At 48.7% G+C, this 23,215-nt stretch overlaps 1 protein-coding gene across 2 annotated transcripts in view; it reads left to right on the forward strand.

Moving 5' to 3' along the window:
• CLMN (calmin) overlaps positions 1-23,215 on the forward strand; it is a 117,119-nt gene that overhangs the window by 83,473 nt on the left and 10,431 nt on the right. For both annotated transcript variants that reach the window (XM_059059312.2, XM_067027825.1), the window contains 8 exons: positions 4,680-4,772; positions 6,504-6,694; positions 8,458-8,651; positions 10,629-10,711; positions 15,374-16,966; positions 19,880-20,076; positions 21,272-21,332; positions 21,941-22,011. In XM_059059312.2, the coding sequence (XP_058915295.1) occupies positions 4,680-4,772; positions 6,504-6,694; positions 8,458-8,651; positions 10,629-10,711; positions 15,374-16,966; positions 19,880-20,076; positions 21,272-21,332; positions 21,941-22,011 (2,483 nt within the window). The remainder of the gene's footprint in view (positions 1-4,679; positions 4,773-6,503; positions 6,695-8,457; positions 8,652-10,628; positions 10,712-15,373; positions 16,967-19,879; positions 20,077-21,271; positions 21,333-21,940; positions 22,012-23,215) is intronic.

The following is a 23,215-nucleotide window of genomic DNA, read 5'->3' on the forward strand; positions in this document are numbered from 1 at the left end:
CTGCCCCCAGCACAGCCCCTGGAAGGAACTCTCAGTGTCACTCATTCAGATTCTAAGGCCTGGGCTGATAAGCCTGGATCCCCGCCCATGTCCTGGCTGCCAAGGGCAGAGAAAAGCACCTTTGGCTTTTGAAGAGGGAGGTGTACTCTGCCTCCCAAACTGTGGGGAAAGCCCCAGACCTAGGAGGGAGTTCAGGTGGTGATGGCCAAAAAGCACAGCTCTGGTCATAGCAGCATCATTCATAATAGCCGAAAGGCGGGAGCAACCCAGATGCCCATCCATGGACAAAGGGGTGAACAAAATATGGTCTGTCCATGCAATGGAATATTACTCTGCCATGAAAAAGAATGGAGTGCTGATACAAGCTACAGTGTGGATGAACCTTGAAAACATTATGAAAGATGCCAGACAAAAGGGACCCCTTCTGCTGTGAATCGATTCCTATGAGACGTCCAGCAGGGAAATCTCTCGAGTCAGAAAAGAGACGGGTGGTTGCTCAGGGTTGAGAGAGGCTGGGGGATTAGACAAGTGACAGTTAAAGGGTGTAGGATTTCTTTCTGAGGTGATGAAAGTGCTCTAAAATTATGGTCATGCCAACAAACCATGGAATTGTATATTTTAAATGGGTGAATTGGATGGGATGTGAATTGTATCTCTCAATAAAGCTGCTTTTAAAAAAGCACGTCCCGTTTCGTGAAAACGCTGGCCCCTCTGCAGAGTCAGTTTCGCCACGCGCCTCGGTGCTAACGACACGTTCAGGCCACCGCTGCCACGGCCTGGAAAATGACGTAGACGCCTTGAGCCTCCGTTTCCACGTCTGTTACATAGAGGTGATGAGAGCCAAACCTACTTCAGAGAGTTGTTGAGGATGGAATGTGCCCGTCCAGGTGGGGTTTAGCCAAGTGCAGATGCAGGGCACAGGGCGAGGGCTGCGTTCGTTAGCTGTGGCACTTGCTACCTCTCCCCAGCTCCATGGTGCCACTGTCTGCTCCTGGAAGGGAGCATTAGGCGTGGCCCTTCTGGGCAGTGTCCACCCCTGAATTCCGAAGAGCCAAGTTGTTTCTATGATGACGTGGGGCCTTGGGACCCACTGTTCCTCCTTCCAGCTTGTGAACCCCTAAGTAATTTCCTGCTCTGCCAGCTGCCACGTGTTGATGGGTCTGTACTGTAGGCCGAACTCTCCCCCTGCATTTACAAAGTGTCTTCTGTGGACCCACGGCTGTGCTCAGCCTTGGGGACAAAAAGCTGCATTAGGAGCACATCTCCACTTCCAGGAGCTTAGAGCCTCGCAGAAGAGGCCTCACGCGGCCAGCAGGCCGCTCAGCACCGCAGGGGCCCAGGGAAGGAGCAGTGTTCCTGCAGAAGCGAAAAAACCAACAGCCTGGGAGCCTGCCGGGGGGCGTTGCAGGTAGGACTGGCCCATGCTCAGGGGTGGCAGGCCTGGCCTTCTGTGATCCGTCCCTAAATGTTTCCCCAGCTGCAGTAGCTGCCTTATGGTACGAAAGAAAGAACAGTAAATCTCCCTTCTCCTTTATTTTTTATTTAAAAATCTGGAAACGTGCCAAATGTGGTTGCATCATGTCAGCTCTTTGCCCCATTGGCTCCCGTGGCCGGCAGGTGAGACAGGTGAACGGCCCCGTGGGGAAGGGAGCACCGGTGAGTGAGGTAGGAACAGGCATTTTGGTTGCAGTCTCTTTCCCATTGCCAGAATCCACAGAGCGCTCCTGGGCCCCTGTCGGCCCCTTCCTTTCCCACTGTCCCAGCTCGAGGGAGGACGGGCCGCAGTGGCTCTCCCGAGCCAAAACAGTGCCCAGAACTGGGTGATCAATGCCAAGCGGGCGCTGGAGGGGCAGCAGCCAGGTCCCATGTGCCCCAGGATTCAGGTGCCGTTAGTGTGGACCGCCTCTGTCCCTCCCTCTCTCCCCCGAAACTCTGAGGCTCAGAGCATAGTGTCCACTTCTGGGTCAGAGACCCGCTGCCCTGCAGGACCAGCTCTGGGACCTCCGACAGGTCATTCAGCCTCTCTGAGCCTCAGCTTCCTCACCTCTGCAATGGGTATAGTATGACTAACCCATGAAACCCACTGGGCAGAAGTCAGCACTCCCCGGGGAGGGCATTACCGTGATGGCCGTTATCACGGCCCCACGGTGGATGTGCCAGCCAGAGGGGGAGAAGGGAGTATTCCCAGAAGCCAGCTGGTCCCTTAATTGTCAGTGTGGCGAAAACAGCCAAGTTATAGCGGGAAGAGGAGGAGGAGGACATCGCCCCTGAAGCTTCTGACTGATGTCTGGCTGCTACATTGTCCGTTCGCCAGGGAGAGCCACGCAGTGGCTGGGCACCCGAGGCGAGGTCTTCGGGAATTACCCACAATCCCTGTCTTCCCTCAACCAGGCTCCCCAGTCCCTGTGGCCAGGAGAGCGCTTTATTCTCCAAAGGTGGCAGCTGCTCCCTGCCTCCCCTTCCCTCCCTGTCCCAAGAGGGTGCACCGTTCCTATTCCCCACATCCCTACAAGGCAGCTCTGTGATTTCTCACTTTGGGACACTTGCCATGAACCTCAGCTCAGAGGCCACGCTGGGCTTCCTCTGGGGATCCCGAAGGCCAGGATTGTCACCTTGACTAAGTGCTTTGATGTGACCCCCCCCCCGCCCCCCGCGCTGGGATGTGGTCAGTGAGCCACGAAAACGGAGGGAGCTGCCGGAGCAGAGGTCCAGGGCACATGATCCGCCACAGACCGCGGGTGATTCGTCCCATGGGACGTGTGGCCGTGATGAGTATGGACGGACTGTTGGGCCTGAATTTGACTGGCTTTGTCGTTCACAATATTGACAACTTCCTTCAGCCTCTAACCCGCCAGTGATGAGCTTGTGCTCTCTGGATTATTCTCTGGGCACCAACCTGCAAAACACATCTGAGCCAGGGACTCGGGATTCTCACCTGTGGTTAGGAGAGCCCAGGCCCCACTGATGGGTGTGGTCAGAAAAGCCCCAAAGGAAAGAGAGAAAGAAGTATGTGTGTGAGATGCTCTCTTTGTGTTTTCTTTCCCGAGTCTCCTGAGCAGAATTTTATGAATCAAATTTGGATTTGAAAGTTTACCTTGAGACTTCCCTGGTGGCGCAGTGTTTGAGAGTCCGCCTGCCGATGCAGGGGACGCGGGTTCGTGCCCCGGTCCGGGAAGATCCCACACGCCGTTGGAGCGGCTGGGTCCGTGAGCCATGGCCGCTGAGCCTGCGCGTCCGGAGCCTGTGCTCCGCAACGGGAGAGACCACAGCAGTGAGAGGCCCGCATACCACAAAAAAAAAAAAAAAAGAATCCGCCTGCCGATCCAGGGGACGCGGGTTCGAGCCCTGGTCCGGGAAGATCCCACATGCCGCGGAGCAATGAAGCCCGTGCGCCACAACTACTGAGCCTGCGCTCTAGAGCCCGCGAGCCACAGCTACTGAGCCCATGCTTCGCAACTACTGAAACCCGTGTGCCTAAAGCCCGTGCTCCGCAACAAGAGAAGCCACCGCAAGGAGAAGCCCGTGTACGGCAACGAAGGGTAGCCCCGCTTGCGGCAACCAGAGAAAACCTGCGGGCAGCAAAGAAGACCCAACGCAGCCAAAAAAAAGAAAAGAATAAGTTTACATTGATTTACTTGATTTCCCCTCTCCTCCCCCTGAAGAACGGAGTTTACATTTGCAAAGGGTGGTAAAGAATGAAGAGGCGGAAAATGTGACACAGATGGATGTGGCCTGCAGTCTTCAATGTTTACTCTCTGGCTCTTTGCAGACCCCTGATCTACATACTCAGGTTTTGTTTGCGGAGTAAAATGACGATTTAGGGGGGTGATCCTCAAACGCAAGCGTGTAGCAGAATCACCTGGAGCTCCGGTTAAAATGCAGATCGGGGCCCCTCCCAGGGTTTCTGATTCAGTTGGTCTGGGGGAGAATTTGCATTTCTAGGGAGTTGCCAGGTGACAAGGCTGATGCTGCTGGTCCGGGGGCCACACTTTGAAAACCAGTGCCTCAGGCGTTCACCAAGGGCAATCATCCTGCGGTCAGAACGTAGTTGCATAAATAGCGTAATCTCTTAAGGGTTTCTCAGATATGCCCGTTTGAAGCAGTCAGTAGGGTGTTTTGCTGCGGAACGTTGCAGAAAGATGCAGAAACGCTGGGTGGCAGCCTTATCCCCATACACTATTTCCAATTACTAATGGATAACTGTCTTAGCTGTCGTGTTCCTTGATCGCTGGTGTCAGTTGGTCCAAAGACGTGTTAAATCTGGAGGTTTGGTGGTGTTAGTGTAGTACACAGACCGACCTTGGGCATTTACCATGTGTTCTTGGAAAAGGATGACTTTCTTACTAGTTGTGTGTCCTGGGCACGTTACATTGACTGCTCTGGAATTTCTTTCCCGGAAATATAGAGATAATAGAAGAATCTGTGATGTGGGGTTGTTATGAGGATGAATACTTGCAAGGAGCTTAGAATAGTGTCTCTGCATGCGAAGTACTGTGCACGTGTTTATTAGACACACTTACAGACACTTTTGTATGTTGGGGTCCCTGAGAGGTGGCCTGGGGCAGCACCGAACAGCAAGGGTGAGAAAGAGAAACAGAGCCACGAAGACAGCATCAGAAAATAACATGTTGCATCCTATTTGGACACTCTTGTTAAGCTTATAAATTGCTTCTCTCCAGGTAAAACTGGTCAGCATCGACGCGGCAGAAATAGCAGATGGCAACCCCTCTTTGGTTCTGGGGCTGATTTGGAACATAATCCTCTTCTTCCAGGTAAAATCATTTTTTTCCTATAACACACGGTAATGATCTCTAGCAACACAAGAGTGGAGCTGGATGGAGGGAGACAGTGAGATTTCGTTTCTAACAGATTTCGACTTTTCTGTTTCCTGGGAAAGAACTAGAAGAACCTGGTTGCTAAAGATTTTGAATTCCTGTGATTCTAAAAGTGATGTGAGCTCTGTTCTCCTCTTGGTACCTGAAGAGTTAAATATTTACTTCGACAAGTAATTTTGTTCTAAAGTGTCACAAGAGCTGGGGAATACTTCCAACCAAAAATTGAACTTGGTAGAGTTAACTTCCTAAAATGATTTGCGTTCATCAGAGACGGTTAAAGAGCCTGTACAAAGATAGCTCTAGGAAGAGGTGTGTGTGACAGGAAAGACCTTGTTTTTCCATCCTTAGCACCCTCAGCCTCTATCTGGAAATGCAGATTTTATAGAGCAAGGACAGGGTCTGTGGCTGGCGTATGAAGGGGATATTTCAAATTGTGCTCAAGTTCTTTTCCCTGAGTAGGAGGGAGTGAGCTGATGTTTTATCTTCTAAAATCCCTCTCTTTTGAAATAGAAGATCATGGCTCGTTGCTTAATGGGTCTCCCAAGCGTAAAAATGATCTGCGCAGAGGCTCATGCTTACATTTCAGAGAAGAATGAGCTCAAACAAGGCTTGGAGACAATAGCCCTGAACTTAAAAAAACCAAAGGCTCCCTCTGAGCCTCAGTTTCCACATCTGTGAAATGGTAGCAGTGGTCCAACCATGTGGTGACCATCAAGAGATGCTACGTGGGAAAGCCCTTTGTCAATTGTCCAGTGTCATATACAGGCTTCAGCTACTGATGTTTGTTCTTCAACTCCCTGATAGACTGGAAACATCCTGAAATGTGTAAAAAGTCTGTAACTCCACTCTGGATCGTCTTTCATTTACTTGGTAAATGTCTAGTGCGTTTCTCCCATGTGCCAGGCTCTGAGCATACAAAGTCTTGCTCTCATGACTTTCTGGTATCTCAGACAAGTCAGTCCCATATTATAGAATTCTGTGGTGCAGGCCACAATCGGCATATGAGCAGAGTGTTGTAAAAGCTCCAAGCTGGGGCACCCATCTCAGAGGGGGAAGAGGGGAGGGAAAACTTCCTGGATAAAGTGACACCAGAGCAGGGTTTTAAAGGATGAGGAGGAGTTCGCTAGACAAGTGCCTCTCAGACTTTATTGTGCATACCAATCACCTGGTATGGGGGTGGTATTGAAATGGTCTGGGCTGGGGCCTGGGGTTCTGCATTTCTCACAGGCACCCCACGGTAAGAGCACATTTTGAGTAGCCAGGAGTTCAGTGTTGGAAGGGAGAGACATCCAGGCAGCAGGACCTGGGTGAGCATAGGCGGTGGGGCTTGAAACAGCATGATGCACTCTGGGAGCGCCGGCCATGTAAGGACGGGGTAGGGGTAGGTGGAGCCTGGTCAGGAAGACCTCATCTGCAGCCTCTGGCCAGAGCTAAAGAGACTCCAGGAAGAGATGATTTTCCCTGCAAAGCATCATTGCACGCACCACAAGCCACAAGAAACAGCCAGGCCGTCATGAGTACTGCCCTGACCCCTGACACACGACCCTCAGGAAGGGGTTTCTCCCGATCTGGAGACCCAGTTCTGCACAAGCTGGTACCTCCAGCTGGGGCCCACGAGGGACCGTGCTGGGTCTGCCTCCGGGGTCTGAAACGCCGTTTTCCTTCCAGATTAAAGAACTCACCGGCAACCTCAGCAGAAATTCTCCATCTTCCAGCCTCTCACCCGGCTCGGGGGGCACAGACTCAGACCCCTCCTTCCCACCTACGCCCACCGCGGAGAAGAGTGCGGTGACATCCGTGAAAGACCAGAGGAAGGCCATCAGGACACTGTTGACATGGGTGCAGAGGAAAACAAGGAAGTAAGCCGCACGCCCTGTTCCCCGGCACCCCGTGCCGCTGCCAGGCAGGGGGCGGAGGGCTAAGGAAAAGGGCGTCACCGTTTACTCAGTTACGCGCTCGGCGCTTCACATAGACGCTCAGAAAAGGGAGTTCTGTCAGTTTCTGCTTCTGCACACGAAACCGTACTCACCCAGTGTTTGGTTTGCAGAAAGCTGAGGACAGAATTTGAATAGACATCCCAGGGGCCTTCAACACATTAAATCCCAAGGTGGGGATGGCCCTTGGATCCTAATAACATGGACACATTTATCATTAAGCTTCTGGGTATCTTTCAGAGTCTGTACCTACTTAAAAACGAGTAACAATAAAGGCTTCAACCTATCAGAGTCAGGTCTGGCCCTTCCAAAACTGAGACAGGTGAAGTGGAACCAAGTTCCCGGCCTTCTGTTTAACCCCTTCCAGGCTGGGGAGACCTGGTGGGAGAGTTAGGGTTAAATGAAATAAACTCTGTGCAAGCACCTTGCAGAGTACCAGCACTTAGTAGGTGCTCAGCAACGGATCCTGCCTCCCCAGTGTATGGAAATAAAAGATGGCAGGAAAAAATAAAAGATGAGAGAGAAGTTGGATCTTTGGGGTTTTGATTAAGGGGTTAAGCGTGATAGAGTTGATTAATGTAAGCAACCAGTAAATGGTATTTTAAAATAAATCAACCACAAGTGAGCTCATTGCCAGGAGTCAGAGTGGCCATAACAGAGAGGACGGGCCTTTGCGGGGAGCAGGACAGTCTGTATCGCCATTGTGGCACGGGTCAGAGGAATGGGTGCTTGTGACAAAATGTCATGGCACTTACACCATCCCCGTGACACTGAAGCCAATGAAATCCTAATTCGATCTGTGGTTTTAATAGCCCTGTACCCACGTCGTCGGTGTCCCGGTTCTGATAATACACGCCGGTGACGTAGGATGCTGCTGTTGAAAGAAGCTGGGTGAAGGGTCTACAGGGGCCCTTTGTACTGCAGTTGGCAACTTCTTATGAATCTCAAATGATTTCTAAATAACAGGATTTTTTTAAAAAGCGAGTTCAGGGATCACAGTTGAGAGATTGACGGGGGCGGATGTGGTCTCGAGGGATGGAGTCCAAAGGAAATTAGTGCCTGGCAGGATTATCTATCTTTGTCACTTTTAATGTTATGATTTTATTTACATTAATCATGACATTCGCTATCCCTTAGTGGGCGGCTTTCATGTGCCATCTGCATTGTGCATTAGATCGTCCACGTGACATGGCCGTTTTGGGGGATTCAACCTAATACTTGCCCGTGACAGCTGCCTTGTTTTATAAATGAGTTTGAGGCTTAGGAGGTATGTGACTCAAGGCCACAGCACTGGAGGCACAGAGGGGCAGCCGGCGAGTGAACTTGGGGCTTTCCGGCTCCATTTTTTTATACAACACATCTACGTTTTGCTGCATTTTGAACACCACTGATAAAAGGAACAGTGTATAAAATGACTCCTTTATATATATGTGTGTATAAATATGTATACATCTGGGAACTGGGAAACACGAGGTTCTGTTACGTCTCCTCGTGTGATGTACGCCTTCCTCTCCTGTTTGCCTGGAAATGGCAGTATACGGAAGGTTCAGTGCGGCTATCCCGACCCTCAGGGCCCGGGGGGGCGTCTTGGCCTCCCCAGGTCAGCAGCTCCCAGCCCTGCTCAGAGGCCAGCGAGGCATCCCTGAGTCTGCTTACTGACCTGCTCTGAGGCCGCTGCTTTTCCTCAGGTATGGCGTGGCGGTGCAGGACTTTGCAGGCAGCTGGAGAAGCGGGCTGGCTTTCCTGGCCGTGATCAAGGCCATCGACCCCAGCCTGGTCGACATGAAGCTGGCGCTAGAAGAATCCATGCGGGAAAATCTGGAGAAGGCTTTCAGCATCGCTCACGACGCCCTTCACATCCCCAGGCTCCTGGAGCCAGAAGGTAGATGTGGTTCTCTCTCTTTCTCTTTCTTCATAGTGTGTATATATATATTTTTTACGTATGGAACACCTGCCGTCCAATCTGGAGAATACGGAAGCATCTGATGAAGTCATTTTTATATCTCCTGTATTCCTGCCACTGAGATCATTTTCCCAGTATTTTTCCTGACATCTAATTACAAATTTTTTTACCTAATTGGGACCATTCAGTGTATGTATGGTTTTGTATGTATGTTTGTTTGTATGTATGGTTTTAAACCTAACATTATAATTGTGACATAAGTATGCTGATAGGAGGTCTTCATTACATATTTTTACTGGCTGCATAATGGTCCATTTAGTGGGCGCACCGAAATTTTCTTAGCGCTTTACTACTGGTGGACATCAAGGTTGTTTCAGAATACTCATGTTTATATATAATGCTGCAATGAACATCTTCTTGGTTAAGGCTCAGTGTGCATCTCAGATTATTTCCTCCAGGACCAGGTCCCAACAGCGGAATCACACCGCTAGAAAGTACACACCTTTTTAGGGCATTTGGTTATCTCTGTCAAATCGCTTTCCATGTGGATTAGGCTAATTTAGGGCTCTCTCTGGCAGTGTGTGAGGGTCCCAGCTCAACAGACTCGCTGATGGGGCATGCAGCGAGCTGGCTGCTGGCAGGGAGGCACTAAGACAGCCGGGAACAACCGAATCTTGGCTACGAGGAGAGCTGGAGTCTTCATTCCACCTTCTCCGCTCATCAGCCACTTGCGAGGCTTCACTCAAATCATTCCCCTTCGCTGGGCCTAGATTTCCTGAAGTGTACAATAAAGAGAGAAAACCTCCCTGGTCTGTGGGATCCTTGGCCATCAAGCATCCCAAGATCCCATGTAAAAACCGCGTGTTCTTGGTGGGAATGTAAATTGGTGCAGCTCTTATGGAAAACTGCATGGAGGTTCCTCAAAAAATTAAACATAAGACAATCATGTGATCCAGCAAACCCTCGACTGAATATATATCCAAAGGAAATGAATTTTTTTAAAAAAACAAAAAAACCCAACCACCTCAGGAATTCCCTGACAGTCTAGTGGTTAAGACTCAGTGCTTTCACTGCTGTGGGCCTGAGTTTGATCCCTGGTCAAGGAACTAAGATCCCACAAGGCACACTGCATGACCAAAAACCCCCCCAAAGCAGAAAAAAAGCCCCCCCAAAACCCCCAAACAAACAAAAAAAACCAAAAACAAAGGAATTGAAATTGCAGTCTTGGAGAAATATCTGCACACCAGTGTTCACTGCAGCATTATTCACAATAGGCAAAGCATGGTAACAACCGACGCGTCCATCAGTGAATGAAGAGATAAAGAAAATGCTGTGTGTATGTGCAATGGAATATTATTCAGCCATGAAAAAGAAAGAAATCCTGCCGTTTACCACAACACAAATGAACCTGGAGGACATTATGCTGAGTGAAGTAAGCCAGGCACAGAAAGACAAATACTGCATGATCTCATTTATACGTGGAATCTAAAAAAGCCAAACTCATAGAACCAGAGAGTATAAGGGTGGTTACCAGGGGCTGGGGGTTGGAGGTGGGGGGGGGGAAGTAGGGAAATGTACAAACTTTCACTTATAAGATGAATAAGTTCTGGGGAGTCTAACATACAGTATGGTGACTATAGCTAATAATACTGTATTGTGTACTAGAAATTCGCTAAGAGAATAGATCTTAAGGTTACTCAGCACACCAAACAAAACCAAAAAACAAAAAAGGTAACTCTGTGAGGTGATGGATGTGAGAATTAACTTGGTTGTGGGAATTATTTCACAATGTGTATGTATGTCAAACCATCATGTTGTACACCTTAAATATATACAATTTTCATTTGTCAATTATACCTCAATAAAGCTGGAAAACAATTTTTTAATTAAAAATGTTTTAAATAAATAAAAACCGTGTTTTGCGTGTCCTTCTAATTCCCGTGTCTCTCTTAACAGACATCATGGTTGACACGCCAGACGAGCAGTCCATCGTGACTTACGTGGCTCAGTTTCTAGAACATTTCCCGGAGTTGGAAGCCGTATGTCTGTTTTGCTTACCTATAATTCAGAAACCATACATTTCCATCAGCTGGCCATCACATGAAGCTTGGGGTTCGGGCTGTGTTGTTCTGTGTTGCAGCCGTAAGGATCAAAACTCGATCTCAAGTGCCTTGAGTGTTGCTTTGCCACTTTTTCATTTCAAAATCATAGATAACGTGCATGACATTTAAAAGCAGAGAGGGAAGTTAGATACACCTCTTATAAACCTCTTCCCACCCCAAACTTTATTAAGATTAGAAGAGATACCCATTCGTAATATGAATCAGCTACTTGGTTTTCTAGATGTCAGATGGAACATTTTAGCAGTCTACCAGATTTTATCAGAATGTGAAAAATTCTCATAGACAATGACCAAGCAAAAGCATGCCTTTTTATTTTCAGAATCTGAGTATACTTGGTGACAGATTTTTTGGAACAGAATGAGACCTTTTAGAAGTTGTCATGGCTCTGTTGAACTTCCAGCCAACCCATGCATAAGCCCCAAATGATAATAACAGTGATTACAAGGATAACAACAGTCCTTTATTGGATTTATTGGAAATCTGCTGAACACCTACGGCTGGCTCAGGGGAACTTAGCAATAAACAAGATGGATGAGGTCCCTGACCTTTTGTAGCTTTGTTCTAATAGAGAAAACAGTTGACAAGTCAGCAAACATGTCATCATTTCAGGTAGTTAGACGTACTAGACAAAAAAGAAAAAAGCATAAAGAGCTAATACTTGCAGGGAGCATGGGCTGCTCTTTTAGCTGGAGGCTTGTCAGGTAACCATCCCTTGTGTCTCTGGGCTGACTGCCACCTCTGCGATTCCACTTAACTTGGTATCATTATTTTCATTTCGTAGAAGAAAAAACACAAACTCAAAGAGGCTTAAAGAGCTCTCCAGGGTTGCCCAGCTACCAGGTGCAGAGCTGGGGTTTGATCCCAGTTCTCTGTGGTTGCAAAGTTCAGGCTTTTAGATTCCTTACAACATATGCTGAAACTGAGACCCCATTTTGCACAGTTCAGAAGAGCCAGACTGGGTCTTCCCCAGGATGTGGCTTTCATTCCAGTCCCTACCTATGTGTGTGTTTCCCATCTGTTTCTGGCCCACAGATCACTTTCCAGGGTGCTTTAGAAGCAGGCATTCCACGGGCTGGAATGTCAGTTCTTCCACTTGAAGCTGTGTGACCTTGAGCTGCTTACTTAACCTCTCTGATACATGTGCATGTGAGATGCCATCTGTAAAATGGAAAGTTGACCCACATTTCAGAGTTAACGTGAAGAATAAATAGATACATAAAGTACTTACTCCTGTGCGTGGCACAGCAGTTGATGCACAGAACATGGTGGTGATATTATTTTGTAATTTAATCTTCATAGGCCATTACTAAATTCTGAAATACTAGGCACCAGGGCTTTTATTAGCCCTGAGCTCTTAAGGTGTAGGCAGAGTTTAAAATTAACTAAAATTGCTGATATTTGTGTGAGTCAAGGTCACAGCCGGGATTCAGCAGATCTGACACTTGGATCTCCCCAGTGCTGGGGTCAGAGACTAGGGCTGGGGCAAGAGAGGTTGAACAAGATATGATACCTGGAGCAGGTCATCCTGATTCATGGAACACAGTGCATCACCACAGAACAGTCCATTTACACCCCCAGGGGAATACAGATGAGCCATCCCAGCTAATCTAGACTCCCAGTAAACCGCTGTGTTTTATTTTTTTTTTATTTTTATTTTTTTTGCAGTAAGCGGGCCTCTCACTGTTGTGGCCTCTCCCGTTGCGGAGCACAGGCTCCAGACGCGCAGGCTCAGCGGCCATGGCTCACGGGCCCAGCCGCTCCGCGGCATGTGGGATCTTCCCGGACCAGGGCACGAACCCATGTCCCCTGCATCAGCAGGCAGATTCTCAACCACTGCGCCACAAGGGAAGCCCAACCGCTGTTTTTTTAAGCTTAACAATTCAGCTGAGTTTAGTACCTTTCAGTAAGCATTCATTAAGCCCTGACCGCATACCAGATGCTGTGCCTGGCTTTATGGCCCGACATATGGTTTATTTGGGTAAATGTACCATATGCTCTTGCAAAGAATGTGTCTTGTGCAGTAAAAGCATTGAGTCTTTAAATATCAATTAGGTTGAGTTGGTTAATATGCTGTTCTAATATCCTATAGACATACTGACTTTTTTTTTTTTTTGCTTTTCCTACCAATGAGTGTGAGGGAGAAAAGTTAAAAAAAATCTCTGACTTATGATTGTGGATTTGTTGCTCTTCTTAGTTCTGTCAGGTTTTGCTTTATGCATGTGGAAGCTCTGCCATACATGTATACACATTTAGGACTCTTGTCTCTTCCTGATGACATCATCATTTTATTTTTATTTTTATTGTATTTTGTCTTGGAGTGTCCTTGGTCTGACAGGAATATAGCCACACCAACTTTCTTATGATTAGTGTTTGTGTGATCCATCTTTTTCCATCTTTCTCCTTTCAGAGTATGCTTATGTTTAAAGCACGTCTCTTGCAAATAATATAGAGTTGGGTCTTGTTTTTTATCCATTCTGACAGGAATTAGTGTGTCATTTTATTAGTGTATTTTTTTTACCATTTACTTCATGTAATCTACCATCTTGATTGTTGTTTTGTATTGCTCCTATCTGTTCTATGCTCCTTTGTTCTTCCTTTCTAACTTTTTTTTCTGATTATTCAATTACTTTTTTGGTTTCCATTTTATCTCCTCTGTTGGCTTTAAAACAACATCTCCTTGTTTTATCTTTTTAGTAGTTTTCCTTGGGGTTATAATATTCATCTTGAACATAACTCAGTCTACTTTGGATTACTATAATACAACATTAAATAAAATGCATATTTATATATTTTTATAGAGGCAACTATTTCATTCCACTCACCTCTTCTCCATTCCTTTGTGCTGTTATTGCCACTGGCTTTCTTCTGCATATGTTTTAATCCTCAATGCTTTGTTATTATTTGTGCTTTAAACAGGAGACTTTTTAAGAAAACTTTTAAAATAGTCTTTTATATTGGCCATACATTTACCATTTCAGGTACTTTTCATTCCCCCCTTCAGCTCCAGGTTTTCATCTGTGATCCTTTCCTTCAGCCTGAAGAAAAACCTTTGTATTTCTTGTAGTATAGGTTAAGCAGTTATTTTAGACTCTTTATTTACTAGTTCTAACCCCAAGTTATCTTTGGGTCTACTTCTAATGACTATTGTTTCTCCTGATTATGGGTCTCTTCTCTTGCTTATTTGTGTCTTAATTTTTTTTTAATTTTATGCCAAATCTGGTGTATAAAAGAGCAGTACAGTTGAGGTAGATGACATTTTTCCCCCAGAGAATATAGCCCTTTCCCAAACAAGGACCTATAATGAGGAGCTGATCATTTTGACCTTCTCAGGAGTTGATAAGTGTTCTGTTGCAGTTTTATTTAATTTCAGCCCTCCAGTTTCAAGTAATTGTATAATGAGGTCAATCCACTCTCCCTACCAGTGCATTGGGAGCCAAGCTCTGCAGTACCACCAAGAATGCTCTCTGCTTTTCAGCCCTTGCTCTCAGCTGCTGCATCTTTTTGTTTCTAACTGAAGTGTAGTTGATTTACAACGTTATGTTAGTTTCTGGCATACAGCAAAGTGATCCAGTTACATATATATATTCTTTTTCATATTCTTTGCCATTATGGATTATTACAAGATATTGAATATAGTTCCCTGTGCTATACAATAAGTCCTTGTTGGTTATCTATTTTATATATAGTCGTGTGCATATATTTACCTCAGATTCCTAATTTATCCCTCTCTTGCCTTTCCCCTGTGGTAACCGTAAGTTTGTTTCCTATGTCTGTGGGTCTGTTTCTGTTTTGTAAATTAGTTCATTTGTATCATATTTTAGATTCCATGTATAAATGATATCATATGATATTTGTCTTTGTCTGTCTGCCTTACTTCACTTAGTATGATAATCTCTATGTCCATCCATGTTGCTGTCAATGGCGTTATTTCATTCTTTTTTATGGCTGAGTAATATTCCAGTGTGTGTGTGTGTGTGTGTGTGTGTGTGTGTGTGTGTGTGCGCGCGCGCACCCCACATCTTCTTTATCCATTCCTCTGTTGGTGGACACTTAGGTTGCTTCCATGTCTTGGCTATTGTGAATAATTCAGCTGCATCTTACTTAGCAAAAGTCCCTGTGTGGGAGAATTCGTATATGAAGAGAAGTAGTTTTGTGTTTGGGCCCCTTCTAGATTCAATCTCTCACGGCAGCCCACACGATCAATAAATATTTAGCTGGTCTTTCCTCACCTCGGATGAGTTTGCTCTCCTGTCCATACCCAGACCGGGCTGTGGCCTACAGGTATAAAATCACTGACAATCTCTGCTCACTTAGGAAGGGCTCTTCCTTCTCCAGAGTTCAGCTCATTGATATGTCTTTGCAGCCATAGCTTTAAAAACACGCATTCTTTTTAACTTTGGTGTGTTCTCACATTTCAGCAGGAACAATAGCCATTTGCCAGCCTGCGTCTACATCAGAACACTTCCATTCCTTCTGAAGTGCTTTTTCCACTTTGGTTTTTGTGTTTTGAGAGGGGACGCTACGTACGTGACACTTAGACGCTCTACTGATTTCACGTTGCCCTGTATTTCTTGGCAGGAGGACTTTGTGGATTCCGACAAAGAAGCCCCTATTGAATCCACCTTCGTTCGCATCAGAGAAACTCCTTCTGAACCAGAGAGCACCGTCTTCCTTCTGACTGAGAACGGGGAGCGTGCCTACACCGTCAACCACGAAACGAGCCACCCGCCACCCTCCAAAGTCTTTGTCTGTGACAAGCCTGAGGGCGTGAAGGAACCCTGCGTTACCAACCGGGAGCTGGCAGACAGCTCCTCTGAGTTCATGCACCAGATCGTTGACCAGGTTCTCCAGGGGATCCCAGGGAAGATCAACAGCACCGGCGAGCTGGCTCCAGAATCTTCCATCTTATCATCCAGAAAGGACAACCAGAGGTCCATCTCTCTGCCAATCAAGAAAACTGTGCACTTCGAGGCTGACACCTACAAGGGTGCCTCCTGCAGCAGGGACCCTTTCTACAGTCCAGACCTTCGCTTCGAAGGAAGCCCAAGAGAGACCAAGGAGTCGTCCAAGCAGGACGGACAGGTCTTGGCAGCTGAGGTTGCCGAGGAAACACTGAAACAGGAGGCCCCAGAGATCCTGGAAGCAGCCTCCAGTGAGGCCCCCAGCGACGTGTCTTCAGTGGATGGTAAGGTCAGTCATCCTCCGACTCCCCAGACCTCTCCCTCCTGGAATGGGGCGTCGGAGAGGGCAGCTAGCCCAGGGGGAGAGGGCCGTTCCCCCTCATCCCTGGGAGAGGAGACCATCGTGGCCGATTCCACGGAGATCAAGGTTAAGCTGCTGACTATAGAAGCTATGGATAAGGAAGACTCTTTCGAAGGCATACCATTAACAGCCTCGAAATCTGACAGCGACCTCATAGATTTTCCCTCCACCAGCCAGGCTTTCCACGAGGTTCCTTCGCCTCATGAGAAGAAACCTGCCGAGGAGGAGGTGTCAGAGGATCGTGCTGAGAAGTTGTGTAAAAGGAGAGGTAAATCTGCCCACGAGAAGACAGATTTGGATGAGCCCCCCGTGAAGCCCAACCAGCAAGAACCTCACAGGGACCCTGGACCAGAAGACCAAGGCTATTCTTTGGCCCCTGAGGAGGCACCGGAAGTGTACGAAAAGGCCAAGCACAAGTCCCCCCGACACCGTCGGGGTGAGGAGGAAGGGGCAGCCGAGGGGCCACGGGGCCTTGGGGGAGAATTGCCTTCCAGTCCACCAAGCAGCAGCGTCAGCTTGGAGACCCTGCGCAGCCCCAGCGAAGAAGGCCTGGATTTCGAGCCGTCTCCACCGCTCTCCAGGATCTCCATCATCCCCCATGACCTTTTCTACTACCCACATTATGAGGTTCCCCTGGCTGCGGTTTTGGAGGCTTATGCAGAAGGCATGGAGGATTTGAAGAACGAAGAAGTGGACCTCGAAGAGCCAGAGGGGTATCTGCCGGACCTGGGGGCCGGGGAGGATGAGGCCTCCCAGGGCAGCTGCAGCTTCCCCGGGCCGGGCAAGCACCACCCCCAGGCCAGCATCGCGGAGGATGCCAGACCAGCCTTGGAACCCAGTCCCCCATCCCCGCAGGAGGACCACCAGCCAAGGGAGGCCGCAGAGAGTGTCCCCGTGCAGGGCCAGCAGGTACTTGACTGCGGGTTCGGGAGCGCTGAGCAGGGAATTCTGTACTTCTCCTAAGCTCGGCTTCTTCCTCCATAAAATAGAGAAAGGCAGCTTCCCTCACAAGCATCCCAGGTCCAGAATTTAAGGAGACACTCACTCAGGCTCAGGCAAGGTCAGGGTTAGCACCCGAGAGGAACACTTGTCAATTTTGCACCCTGGGTGCCTCGCTGGCCTCCCCCTAGTCTGGGCCCTGCCCATAGGCTGCCAAGAAAATCAGATGAGGTCATGCTTCAGGTGCTTGAGGGTCCAGCACAGTAGTAGCAGAAAGCATTTTAAGTCATAATCGCAGCTCTACCTACCATGCACTTAGTGAACTTTACCCCCAATCCCGCGGCAGCCTGGGAAAACCAAGCCAGGCCTCACACTGGACTCCAGCCTTGATTTTTAAAGGCCTTTTGCTTGTTGAGCACGATTGTTTGGCTCCGGTGGTTAGAAGTGGGCTGTGTAAACAGGGCAGGGCGGACGCGCACTTCTGCGCCGGAACAGCTGGTCACGTGCTCCTCTGCCACCTCTTGTCTCCATGTCATCTGGCCCAGCAGCTTCAGAGGGCCCCCCACCGCCAGAGTGAGCAGGGAGAGGGTGTGGGGAACCCTGACTGCATGCCCCTCTGGGTACCTCTCCCCGCCCTCCCCTCCGGACAAGCCCACCTCCTCCCTGCCTCCCAGCCTGCCTCTGGGCTTTGCTGGAGCGGGTCCCCCATCTGGACGCCCTTCCCCGCACTTGGCTTGGCGAGCACTTACTCATCTTCAAAGCCCAATGGCAACAGCATCCCCTCCCGGGAGCCTGCCCAGCCCCTCTCCAGGCAGAGCGCTCACTCTTCCATCTCTAGTGATAACATTCTTGACGGTTCTCTAGTGGACGGCTACACTTTCGTGGGTTGTGATTTTCTCTCCTGGGAGAGAGTGAGCTTTTGTAATGGATTAATCTCTGGGCTCCGGAGGCCAGCCGGACAGGAAACAAGGTGCATTGCATGACCGCTTGGGGTATCAGGTGAGGGCAGGTAAATTAAAGCCTGAGGTGATGGAAAGTCAGGACAGGACCCAGCGGAGGCCCAGAGGTGCTTGGAGGAGTGAGAAAGCCTTGCCCCGGGGAGGCTGCAGGAGAAGGGGAATCTGAACAGCCTCGAAAGACATTTAGGATTTAGACGGGCCGGAAGTGGTAGCATCATTTATGGGTTTGCCAGTTCCAGGCAGTGGGGAGTAGCTGCCCGGGCACTGGGGGCAGCAGAGTTCCCTGGCACTAACAGTCTAGAAGCCACGTGTGGTCGGACCTATCCTTTGGTGCCGAGCACCCAGTCTCTGTCCGTCTTCGGCCGGAGAAGAGGGCTGGGTGGCTCCATAGGTGCAAGAGACCTGCCTGCCACCTTCCCCTTCTGCCCAGGGGCAAGGAACCTAGTCCTGTCCCCTGCCCCTAGCCCTCTGTCTGCTGTCTGTCAGAGCAGGCTTGTCCTGTGGGAGACCCGCAGATCCGGCGGCGTGAGAAATGCCCCTCAGCGACATCAGGTCTCGGGGTCCCCAGGTTGGGGGCTGGCAGCAGCAACTGGGGTGATTCTCTGGATTATTACAGGCCCCAAAGCTCTTTTAGAACCAAAGAAAGGGGACTGGGGTTGGGGAGAGCCCGAGTTGCCTTTCTCCCCCTCTGTGTGACTTAGAATGGCTAATGAGCGCCTAAGTTCCCCTCCCGCGGTGATGGAGCGTGGCCTGTGGGCGCGCAGGTTAGGCGTCCGAGGAGCAGGTGCCCACAGCGCCCAAGCACACCTTGCCGTGGGCTCCCGACGAGTATAGCCCTAGCCTTGACCCCTGCCGGTGAGCAGGGGCGGTGGAGGGGAAGGGGTGCAGCCCAGGATGACTTGCCTCCTGGCAGAGAGGATGACAGGGGGTGGAGAATTTCTCTGACACCTGGCCCTTCTTTACAAAGAAAAGAGAAAACTGTCTTCTAAATGGACTAGAAAATGGCAAGTTCTGCTTCTAGTCTTTAAGAAAATAAGTCCTCTCCTCATTTCATCTTTCAGAAAAGGTAGCATTTGCTCAATGATGATGGAGGAGCAACTGGCCTTTCAGATTGCTGAGAGCGGGTTTAATTTCGGCAGGGAGCTTTGTTCTCCTGGGCTGCACGGCCAGGCCACCCTGATCCTCTTACTGGGACACCTGTTGAGCAGGTTTTTCCAGCCCCTGTGAGAATTCTTGAGAGGTGCTGCCAGCAATTCTCACGCTTCTCGATTTCACGTGGGAGGGAGCGTCGCTGGTGGGTTTCAGAGTGCCTGGGGGGACGGGTGGAGGTCAAAGATCTTCCTTATCATATAAATGCTACAAAGGTGGTACTACCATCCACCTTCGGCCAAAAGCACAGTGAAGATTCATCTCTCCAAACGCAGGAGCCACCTTCACACCCCTTGGCCCACCTGGCCTCTCGGATTTGTTCCTCTGTGTAAGTGGATGCTGGTTGTGTGACGGGTCCAACCATTGTCCACTGTGAGGGACATCCTTTATAGGAAGCACTGTGGTAAGAGGCTGATCATCATTATACCCATTTGACAGACAAGGAAATCAAGGATCAGAGAGATAGTCAGTTGCTCAACGTCAGATAGCCGACTTAGCCAGGATTTGAAACCAGGTCTTACTGACTGTACAACCCATGCTATTTTCGATCCATCAGTCTGGAGCATTTGGAACTCTGCACAGGGAGCACGGGTTCGGGTGGGCTTCTCCTCCATGGTGGGCTGTGCTGGAAGGAACCCATGGAAGAGGCAGGATTGGAAGGGGCGCCCTAGCTGGGCCTCGGAGTCAAGGTGGAGCAGGGCGCTGCTGGGTGGTGTCACGCACTCAGCGTCTCAGCATAAAATTCTGATTTGCGTTTGGTTGTCATATCCTTCAGTCCCAGGAATTTCCACACTCGGAAAACTTAGCACACCCATTAGAAGAAAAGCTAATGGAAGAACCGATCGGCAGTAAAAAAAAGGAAAAAAGAAAACATGTGGACCACGTAGAAAGTTCAATATTTATAGCACCCGGAACTGTTGGCTCCTCCGATGACCTGGAAGAAGACACCTGTGAGCACAAAGTCCTTCCCAGGTATTTTATTAACGACTTCTCACCCCAGAGCCCGAGCTGGGAAGCTACTCTCTGAACTCACCCCATTTTCGGTTTCTGATTGGATGGGGGACGCAGGGGTGGGGCTGGACAGCAAGGGAAACAGATTCAGGCAAAGTCCTCATTCTTCACACCTGGGCTCCCCCACTGACCTCCCCCCACCCCCCACGCCCCCGCTCCCGCCCCCAACCGATATCAGACCTGCCCGTAACCAGAAAAACCAGAAGGACCTGAACTTTGCCTTCTCTCCTCGCTCCAAGTAGCTTTGGGTGGAAACTGGCGGTGAGCAGAGAGGTGGCTGAACCGTAGGTACGGGTGGGGTATGAAAAGTAATAGCCTTTGGAGACTCTGCTGGCCGTCTCTGGCCCCTGAAAACCTCCGGTCAGGCTGGGTGGAGACCAAACTTAGCCGTTTATAAGCATCTTACAGGATCAGAAGGGAGGGACTGCGTATGCGTGGAGGGGACCATTTATCACCGTCGCATGGAAGCTGGACTTTAATACGACCGCTTCACCCACGAGTTTGGGTCCAAGGCAGTAAGGATGGTGCTAAAGTCAGAGATGTAAATATTTGACCAAGGTTGCCAGTTAATCAACCAGGAGCCAGGATGACAGCCCAGGCCTCTGGTTGGGTATCTTTTTGCCTTAGCCCTGAGTGAGCCAGCTTTATTGGAAGATCAGAGAAACACATCCGCCTCAAAGATATAGTCAGAAAATTAGCCTCCTCGTGTATGAAAGGAGAAGAGGTGGTCCACCCAAGAGCTAGGCAGTCCGGAGCACTGTGAAGGGAGTCCGGGTCCCAGGTCTCAGGCCAGCTCTGACTTTAGCTTGCAGAGGACGTCTGGTGAGTCCCAAGACTTCGGGATACTTAGAGAAAGAGATCCCTTCCTGCCCCCAAATCCTATGATTTTTAAGAATATGTGGTCTGCTTTCTATTTGAAATTCTTTCTCACTGTTTTCTTTTTTTTCTTGTTGACGCGGGCTCAGTGTGTCCCTTTCATATCATCTTGCTGTTTGTAAACACACTCCACCCCGAGTGGGTCTACTGGATACCATGTCTCATTTCCATCACTAGGTCAGAAATCGGAGCTTGCCTACATCCCCATGGGGCAGCCTCGGGATGGGGGCAGCAAGAAGTTCTTGGTGGCACCAATTCAAAACGTGTGTTTACTTTGCAGGACAAGTCACAGTGACTCCAGCATTTACTTTCGACGACATGCTAATAGGTCTTTGGAATCGGTTAGTATGTGAATTTCTTCTTCTTTCATCCGGCCCCTGCTAATCAATTCCTTTCCATCCTTCCTCCTCCCCAGCCCAGAGCTTCGAAATTACTGACGTGCAACAGCTATGCTTTGGGATAGAAGACAAGCGAATTGAAACCTTGTCACTAAGCATAGTCCAATCAGATGTCCAGTTTGGGCAATAGGGGATGTCAATAAAGTGATGATTTTAAAGCCCAAAGGCATCTTTGTCATAACAAACGCGTCCACGACCCCACCCCCGCACACACGTCCAGAAAGATCACGTTCAAAGACAGAGGTGCCACGTAAGCCGAGGGTTCGCTTCGTCTTTGCAACCACTTAGCTGGGGATGTGTTGGGACCCAAAGCCCTGGGATCCACAGCTTGCCCTGATTCAGGTTGTCATGGGGGAGGGGACCCTTCTGTCCGCCCGTGGGAATAACCTAGAATACTGCATAGTCATTTTACTTTGGAACTAGATGTTCGCAAGATTGAGAAAATCATGGCAAGCTCGACTTTGTATGTCTAAAATCATTGCATTTTCTGTTTCAGAGATTTCATCTTTACTAATTGGGTTGCGGGGTTTTGTTTATAAATTTCACTGCAGGATCATTTTAGCTATGACCAGTTGAGGAACGCAGCAGGTCTGGACGACAGAAGAAACCGAATGTTAACCAGGTAGGTGGCAGTAGTCCAAGCTTGGTGGGGCTTAAAAGGATATTTTTTTCTTTAACTATGCAGCCTACCTTCTGGGGGTGGCTATTTCCTACAAGGCTGTGTTGGATAACAGTATGAATAGTCTGAGATCGTGCAAGAAAACACCCGTTCCGGAAAAAATGACTGGAAATTGAATATGAGTGGGAAGGGAAAGTAGATACGAATTCATGTCGATGGGCAGGGCACGGTTCAGAACATGACTCGGTTTAAAGACAGGTCTGGGTCATGAGCCTGTGGCTGTATTTAGATGACCCAGCGGTATAAGCTGGCCCTCCGAGACAGAGCCAGGCAGAAGAGGTAGGGACAGGCTACTGTGTGTGTTCTAAACGCTGTAGCCCCTGACAACTGTGTTCATTCTGTGTCGTCACTGCAGGTACAATACTCAGAGGCTCACTGAGCTGAGTTTACAGTTTTATGGCATCAGAACAGACGGGAAGAGGGAATGCAAACATGCCAGGATGTCTGTGAAAGTCTTTCTTCCTGTTGGAGAACTAAATGACCTAGACTAAGAGTGTCGAATAGCTGTAACGCCGCCCGTTTAGAACATAGGCAGGCAGAGAAATCTAAAACTCTGACAACTCTGACATGCCCCTATCGCTGTTAAAGTTATTGAATCACTTAATTTAATTGATTTAAAAAAAAAATATTTGCCACGGATTTGAATTGGCTTGGAAGGACTTAGATTATTGGAATGGAGAGACCTTGTCTGAAAATTGCCCGACACCCAGGAGTGTAATCTTTACAAGTCCACCCGTCTGGCTACTAAAAAAAGAGGCACGATTGGTTTCCCTCCCCTGCCGTAAAATGGAAATATTAATTCACGTTTTCCACCAGGTTTGACATCCTCATAGGAAAATAGTACTTTTAGCTTTTATGAGATATAGAGTCTTTGAACATTGAACCTGCAAGGTTGAGAAGTGCAGTCGTGTTTTCCTGAGCATTTATTACCCTTGCAATAAAAATACACAGTTTAAAATTTCTCTAAAAACAGTTTTAAGAAGGAGAAAGAAATTCTGTCTGTTGTCTGTTATCTGCGTGGGAATCGCTTGGTTTCCAGACCAGGGCAAAGGTTTAATTCCCTCTTGGCGTGGCCTTTCATTGTATCAGGAGATGGTCTAGGGAGGAGGAGGTAGTTTTCACTTCTCATAATCTCCATCACCCTGAT

Source organism: Kogia breviceps, chromosome 3 (assembly GCF_026419965.1).
Source record: "Kogia breviceps isolate mKogBre1 chromosome 3, mKogBre1 haplotype 1, whole genome shotgun sequence".
Classification (NCBI taxonomy): domain Eukaryota; kingdom Metazoa; phylum Chordata; class Mammalia; order Artiodactyla; family Physeteridae; genus Kogia; species Kogia breviceps.